Raw genomic sequence first — 8,383 nt, 5'->3', positions numbered from 1 at the left:
GTAATTTTTCGAGGTTGTTTACTATTTTTAAAGGACTGTTTTTGAACAGCAGCTTAAGCTGTGTTTTTACTGCAGAAAAAAGTGTGTTGTATTCGGAGTCATAACTTGAAACCTGGGTAGAAACAGCTCATGGAATTTTTACTGTAGATGGTCACCATCGACACGGTGATCCGCCAACTGGAATTTCATCGATCGGACTTACGATTAATTTTTAGTGAATTATTCCGTAGACTGCAATCAGAAAGTAACAAATCTGATTGCAGTCGGGTAAATGAATTTCTATAAAATATTGGTGATGAACTGGACCCCGATATTTTTACATAATAAAACATGGATCGTGTGAGACATTCTGTAAAAATTTGGGAATTTTTGGAGAAGGTTAACTATTTTATAAAAATCCTCGAAAACAGTCCAGTTTTGATTAATAAAGCTGAAACAACATAGGTAATGCTTTGCATGTCTAAATGTCGGGTTGGTTATTTGAGAACGATCTACGGGATATATGTAAAAGAAAATGATATGCTATTAAGCATGGACACCTCCATTTACAAAGGAGACCATGGCGAAATTTTCCGAAAATCCTAACACTTAGTAAATATTTTCTAGACAAGAGTTTACTAGTATATTTTCGACTATGTTTTTCAGACATAAAACTCGCCATAATTTTTGTAACAAAATACCGTTACTAGTATATTTTGGATGGATAACATTTTGATAAATGTGATTTATCACAACATATAACGTATTTATGAAACAAGTAGAAATATGTTATTTTGAAGGTTATGATATATTTTTTCTAGCAGACAGGGAAATATATATTATGGATGTGTTATTTTTGGATAAATAAGCTATTGTATATTTTTTCTAAAGTGGGACTTAGGAATGTATAATGTCAATACCTTAATCACAAAATACATGTATAAATACCCCCATCTTTGGGAAGGAAATACGAAGCTAAAATACTTGAGAAGTATTAATACAGAAATATTGTATAAACAATTATTCCAAAGCTAAATATAATTATTATAACTTGGAATAATACCAAAAACGTAACTCAAAAACGTAAGGGCTTATTTTGTAATTCTCTAGATTAGTTGTGCTGGATTAGTTTTAATTATGATTTGTAGCTATTTTGATAGTATAAGGGCTTATTTTGTAATTCTCTAGAATTAGGCTTCCTGACCTAGTGTAGATAAGATTCCAACAAATTTATAAATTTGCTGGCTAGTCAGGAACACTATATATAGCCCTTGTATTGTAACCAACTCAAGCTTTTGGCTCTTGAATGAATATTGGTGTTGTTTACATTCTATCATTGATCTTGTGCTCAATTCTGATATCCAAGGTTCTCTATTGATTTATTTCATTGTTTGGATTCAATACAACACTTGTTGTATTCATTAATCCATTAGCTTCACCTTCATCTTTGATTATTCTTGACTTTTCATAGCTCAAACACTTAATCAATAGGTGTTTTGGGTTAAAACAACCAACCACTGTGATCCGGATTGATTTTGGGATCTACAATTTGGTATCAGAGCCTTAGTGCTCTTGGTTGTTGTGTTCTTGTTGAGATTTTTCATAGTTTTGAAGGTTTTTCAAAAGTTTCAAGGTTTTCAAGTTTTTGGACTTAAAATAGATTGTTTTGGTGTGTTTAAGCGATAGGTTGTTGTTAATACATGATTAGGGAGTCATTTTGGACATTTTGATTCATCAAAACATGGTTTTTGAGCTGTTTTTGAGTGATTAGAGGGTTTTAGTTCGTGTTAAACCCTCTGTCCAGCGAATTTAATATCAATGCAGCAAACAATTTATGAATGCAGCGAATTTAAAATTTGAATATAGTGAACTTATCGTTGAATATAGCGAACATAATTAAATCGTTTAGAAACTCATCGCAGGATCATTAATTTCGACGATCATCATTCGCGCGAAATTACTGATTATCAGCGAAATAGTGTCCAGTGACCCTTGAGCGAAATTATTGAAGGCGACTTCGAGAACTGTGATATTGAACCACAGCGTTCATATCACGGTAATCGGCGAAATTAGTCCAACTAACGTTTGTGTTGTGTGTATCAGCGGAATTAGCTTGTTCGCTCGTGCAGGATAACCTAGTGTACCAGCGAAGGTTGAAGACCAGCAAGATCTGTTAGCGAAATTGCACGTGCCGCTCTTGTCTTCGGCGAAATTAATTCTGTCACTAGTTTCCAGCGATCTGTCAGCGAAATTAGCTTCTGATCAGCTCTCTTTTGTAAAAATCAAGCAAAGATGTCGTTGAATCAACTAAGTCCAATTGCTCAAGCGGAACTTGAGACCGGAACCACTACTCGGCCACCAAAGTTGAAAGGGGCTGAAGACTTTAGCACTTGGAAGACTCGCATTCAGTCGTTCTTCGAGTACACAGACTACAATCTGTGGCTCTCTGTCACCGCTGGACCCCACATTCCAACGGTTGTTCGAGGAGATGCGGTAGTTGCCAACAATGATGCAACTACCTTTACTGATGAAGACAAGGCTCTAATCCAACGTGATCGTCGTGCTCATGCTGCCTTAACCATGGCACTATCAACTGATGACTGTAACATGTTTGAAGAACACCAAACTGCAAATGCACTATGGAATGCATTGATTGAGTATTATGAAGGAAATAAAGAGTTGATCGAAAGCAAGAGAGATATGGTGCAGAAACAATATGACATGTTTTGTGGAGTTCGTGGAGAAAGTCTTTCCGATCACATCAGTCGCTTTCTGAATATGATGACCAAAATGAAGAAGGCGGGAAATCCTGTCACAAACCGTGCTGCAATAAAGAAGCTGTTAGATTCACTTCCCAAGGAATGGAGCCTACAATGCATGATGATCAAGAAGGACTTCCTCAACAATCCAAATCCTGTCACTCTGTCCGACTTGATTAACACCCTAAGAGCCTTTGAAATGGATGTCAACAAAAGAGAGATGAACACTGCTGGTTACCCACCAAAGTCAACTCAAACCTCTGCCGGATTGAAAAACGTGGCATTTCTTGCTTCAGGTGGCATCATTCCACAAGCTTCTGATTTAATCTATGCAAACGCTTTCGCAAGCGCATCGAAAGCTCCACAACCCAGTGAAAAGACCATCACGGTTGGCGATACACAAGCGTTGAAGGTGTCTACTGAAAACGTGGCACTTTTCAACATGTTTCTAAGCAGCTATGAAGCTTTGATGTCTGGAGAACTGAAGAAGGAGATGCTCACTGCCGAAGACATGTATCAGGTTGATCCAGATGACATGGAAGAAATGGATCTAAAATGGCAGATGGCCATGATCACTTTGAGGGTAAAGAAATTTCAAGACAAAACAGGAAAGCGTTTGGGTCTTGGAAAAGCTAGTTTTGACAAATCTAAACTTAGGTGCTACAACTGCAAAAATCTGGGCCATTTCAAGCGTGATTGTCCTCTGTTGAAAGAAGGAAACAGTGAAACCACTCCTGCTGTAAAGCAAATCACAGTTGAAGAAAACAAGAGCAACGTGTCTCCTAGCACGCCAAAAGCTTTAGTCGTTGAAGACTATGATTGGAGTGAAGAAATTGCTGAAACTAAGGAGCAAGTCAACAAAGCTCTTATGGCAAAAATCTCAAGCGAGTCCTCACTCAAGCAGTTTGAGAAACAGACAGCTGGAATTCCAAAAGGAGAAAATGTTGCTGACAAAGGTTTGAAAAGCATTCTCACTTCAGTGGAGCCTGAGAATGAAAAGAAGTGTGGAGAAGCAGAGGAGCATGCTTCGAAAGAAGCATCTGATCAAAAGAAGGGTAAGGAAAAGGTCCCAACAGCCGCCATGAAAGCAGATTCATCAAAAGAGAAGGCTGACAAGGACTTGGTAAACAGTATTCCACTTAGTACACCTACATGCGTTGATGACGTGGCACATTACAAGTCCTTAAATCTAGAATTTGAGAGACAAAAAGACAAAGCTTTAAAACTTAACAACGAGCTTAAACAGAATGAGGCTGCATATAAGAGAAAGTTGAATTCAACTTTAGCTGAAATGCAAACTCTAAAAGAATTTGTGTTTAGAAAAGATTTTATCATTAACGATCTCACAGAAAGATTAGAAAAAGCTTTGAATGAAAAGAATAAATTACAAATTATAATAGACAAATGGAATGTCAGTCAAAAGGCCTTTACTGACATCAAAAACTGCCAACGACCAACGTTTGTGAAAGACGGGATTGGGTATAAGGCTAGGCACGGAAATGAAAGAAAACTCTTCTTTCCACCACATAGCAAAAACTATGTGCCTATGCCGACTCCTCATCCCGAAAACGATCTCATCAATGAAAAGGCCTCTGTTGAACAAAATGAGTTTTGTGAAAATGAGACAACCGCTAACTGTTCTAAAAGTAATGCAGATCCCATTGTGTGTAAAGAAGATGTGTGCGATGAGGATGGAGATTGCGGCGGTTCAAAAATAGGAATCGGACGACAGTTATTCCACCGTTAACTGGTTCACCTAGAACTGTTCTAGGAGAAACACTATTAAGGATGAATGTAATAATTTAAGTAGGATGGATGACTGTAATGGCCGTGTGCCTAAATTTAAATCTTCGGATGACTGTAAGGGCCATGTGCCTACATTTGAGACCCGTGATCGTGAACATTGTGTGTCTGAATGTCATGATTTGAATTATGCGTTTTGTGATGATAAAGTTGTTTGTGAATCTCCTGTATTTGTGCCAGAATTGAAAAGGAATAGTTTTGGAAAATTCCTCACAGAGGAGATTCCCGAATTTATTCCTTCTAGAACAGGTATGACAGACTCAGAAAAGAGCATCACTGAAGATCATGGCAATGAAGACTCAAGCATCACTGCCTCAGAAGATGAGCAAAGATCAGAAAGTTCAAGTGAAGATCAAACAACAAGCAGTGAAAGTCTCGAATCCTCAAGTGAAGATCAACCCACCAATGATGAGAGCTTCGAATGTTCAAGTTCTGAAACCATTGAAGACCAAGACTCAGAAAGTTCAAACAAAGATCAAAGCTACAATGAGTCAAGTTATGAAGCAAGTGAAGAGCAAAGCTCAAGCGAGGACAACACGTCTCAAAGTTCATTCGATTCAGACAGTGATGAAGAATACTCAGAAGATGAAAGCAGAGTGGACATGAAAATGAAGAAAGCAGAAAGCTCAAGACTCTCATCACATACATCATCTTCTAACACCAAAAGACCCAGACATAAAAGATGCTTTCGCTGTGGTCACTTAGGGCATACAACGAAACATTGTAAAACCAAGAAGTTTTCTAAATCAGAACATGATTTTCTTACAAACGTCACATATCAACTAAATTATCTTAAGAAGTCTGTTAAAAATCTGGTTGAGTCAACAGCCTATTTTTGGAAACAAAAAGAGGCCAACGTGGGTCAAAACCACGATAGATTCGAAATGAAGCAAATCTGGGTTCCCAAAACAAACTAATTTGTATATTTGTGTATATCAGAATAAACTCCAGAACTGGCTTCGTATGCTCATGGAGTACATCTGGCACGTAGACAGCGGATGTTCAAGACACATGACTGGATTTAAGGAACTTCTGAAGAACTTTCGCTTCATCGATGGTGATTTCGTATCTTTCGGTGGAGACGAGAAAGGAGGGAAGATCGTTGGAGTAGGAGATGTGGTGTCTGAAGCCCTCACGTTGGAAAATGTCAACTATGTTCCAGAGTTGTGCTACAATCTCATGAGTGTCTCACAAGTCTGTGACAAAGGAATATCGGTGCTTTTCAATGACATAGAATGCTTGTTCCTCAAGCCCGGATATGTAGTTCCTGCAGAAATGATCATGCTCACGGCTCCAAGACAAAACAACACATACGTGCTCAACATGAAAAATGCCAAGACAAATGACAACTTGACCTGCTTGATATCTAAGGCTTCAGAGTCGGAATCACTGCTTTGGCATAGGCGACTGGGGCATGTTAATTTCAAAAATATGAACAAACTCTCTAAGTTAAACTTAGTTAGAGGTCTTCTGATTAAAGAATTTCCATTTTCTGAAAAATGTATTGCATGCGCCCAGGGAAAGCAACATAAGAAATCGCACAAGTCCAAAGCAGTGAATACGATCACTGCGCCTCTTCAATTGATGCATATGGATCTCTTTGGTCCAATTAGTGTTAAAAGTCTTGCTAAAAGTTCTTACTGTTTGGTGATCACAGATGATTTCTCTCGGTTTTCATGGGTCTATTTTCTTGAAGCAAAAAGCGAGACAGCTGAAGTTCTCAAATTGTTCATCCCGCTGATTGAAAACGTGACCAAACTAAAAGTGAAGTCGATCAGAAGTGACAATGGGTCCGAGTTCAAAAATCAAACCTTCATATCCTTCTGTGCAGAAAAGGGAATACATCTCCAATACAGTGCAGCCAGAACTCCCCAACAAAATGGAGTCGCTGAACGCAAGAATAAAACGTTGATCGAAGCTGCACGAACCATGCTGGTGGATTCAAAACTTCCAATCATCTTCTGGGCAGAAGCCGTAAATACGACATGCTACGTTCTGAACAAGGTATTCATTGTAAAACCACATGGAAAGACTGCATATGAACTTCTTTTCAAAAGAAATCCGCTAATTGACTTCTTCAGACCATTTGGTTGTTCGTGCACCCTTCTAAACACTCAGGAAAATCTCATCAAATTTGAAGCAGTGGGTGATATCTGCTACTTCATGGGGTATTCATCCACACAGAAGGCCTACCGTGTTTACAACAAAAGAACAAAGATGGTGATTGAATCTTACTATGTTGATTTTCAAGAAGGAAACTACACCGACACCGGAAGTACTCCTGATTGGTTCTATGATGTGGGTGTGATTTTTAACACCTTTGAAATTCCGGAAGTGGTCCCAGAAACAGAACCTGTTGAAGACACTCATGTTGAACCACTGTTTGACTCATCAGACATTGGTTTAACTCTGTTTACCACCCGTCTATCTCCATCAACCGCTGATCCTATTCTGGCTGTGAATGAAGCAACTGGTGACACTTCTCCTGAGAACACCCAAGAAAACGGTGCTTCTTCTTCACAGGCGAATGTGGATGAACCAACTCAAGAAGATGATCCACCAGTGATTTACGTGGATGAACACTTCACCAACCTTCTGCAGCAGATTGAGTCTCTGACAAATGCCGGATACAAGACAAATCGAAATCATCCTTTTGAAAACGTCATAGGCGCAATCGAAGAAGGAGTTCGTACACGCGGGCAGTCGTCAAGCATCAACAAAGGTCTCTTTGCAGCTTTTCTTTCGTAGTCTGTTCCACGAGACATCGAAGATGCTATTCAAGACTCCAGTTGGGTCCAGGCCATGCAGGAAGAGCTATCTCAATTTCGGAAGCTTAAGGTTTGGGAATTAGTAGATCTGCCTGAAGGAAAGTTTCCAATTGGTACTAAATGGGTCTTCCGTAACAAGATGGATGATCGTGGAGTGGTAATCAAGAACAAGGCCAGATTGGTAGTACAAGGTTTTCGTCAGGAAGAAGGGATTGACTACGAGGAAGTATTTACTCCGGTTGCACGACTGGAAGCAATCAGAATATTCCTGGCATATGCATCATATAGAAATTTCAAAGTTTTCCAAATGGATGTAAAAAGTGCTTTTCTTTATGGAAAAGTAAAGGAAGAAGTCTACGTATGTCAGCCTCCAGGGTTCGAAGATCCTCATTTTCCAGGTCGCTGTTTCAAGTTGGACAAAGCGCTCTATGGTCTTCACCAAGCTCCACGTGCCTGGTACGAGACTTTGTCAACTTACCTGTTAGAATGTGGGTACACCAGAGGAAAGATCGACATGACTCTCTTCACCAAAAAGATCGGGGAGGATGTAATGCTGGTTCAAATCTACGTCGACGATATCATCTTCGGGTCAACTAACGAGGCGTTGTGCAGAGAATTCGAGACCGTCATGAAGGCAAAATTCGAAATTAGTATGATGGGAGAGCTGAATTTCTTCTTAGGGCTAGAAGTGAAGCAAAAGGAGGATGGGATTCTCATTCATTAGGCCAAGTAAATTCGGGATATTCTCACGAAGTACAACATGAACGACTGCAAAGTTGCAAGCACCCCATTTGCCTCTCAGACAGAGCTCACTCTCGATCTTCAAGGAAAACCAGTAAACAAATCCTTTTATCGCTCAATGATTGGTTCTCTGATGTATTTGACAGCTAGCAGGCCTGACATTATGTGGGCAGTCTGTCTTTGTGCTCGATTTCAGACAAATCCCAAGGAATCTCATGAAACTGCTGTAAAGCGCATCTTCCGCTATCTCAAAGGAACTCCGAAACTAGGTCTTTGGTATCTTAAAGATAGTAATCTTGATCTTATTGCTTATTCTGACAGTGATCATGCAGG

At 39.3% G+C, this 8,383-nt stretch overlaps 1 protein-coding gene across 1 annotated transcript; it reads left to right on the top strand.

Moving 5' to 3' along the window:
* The first annotated feature begins 2,271 nt into the window (after nucleotides 1-2,271).
* On the top strand, nucleotides 2,272-7,289 carry LOC118486036. Its single transcript, XM_035982542.1, has 5 exons — nucleotides 2,272-3,251; nucleotides 3,396-3,868; nucleotides 4,692-5,137; nucleotides 5,481-6,042; nucleotides 6,199-7,289. The coding sequence occupies exons 1-5, from the start codon at nucleotides 2,272-2,274 to the stop codon at nucleotides 7,287-7,289; spliced, it is 3,552 nt and encodes a 1,183-aa protein (XP_035838435.1).
* Nucleotides 7,290-8,383: the final 1,094 nt, after the last annotated feature.

The sequence above is a fragment of the Helianthus annuus genome, chromosome 2 (genome assembly GCF_002127325.2).
Source record: "Helianthus annuus cultivar XRQ/B chromosome 2, HanXRQr2.0-SUNRISE, whole genome shotgun sequence".
Taxonomy (NCBI): Eukaryota; Viridiplantae; Streptophyta; class Magnoliopsida; order Asterales; family Asteraceae; genus Helianthus; species Helianthus annuus.
Note: the sequence above shows the minus strand (reverse complement) of the source record. Positions and strands in the feature narration are given on the sequence as shown.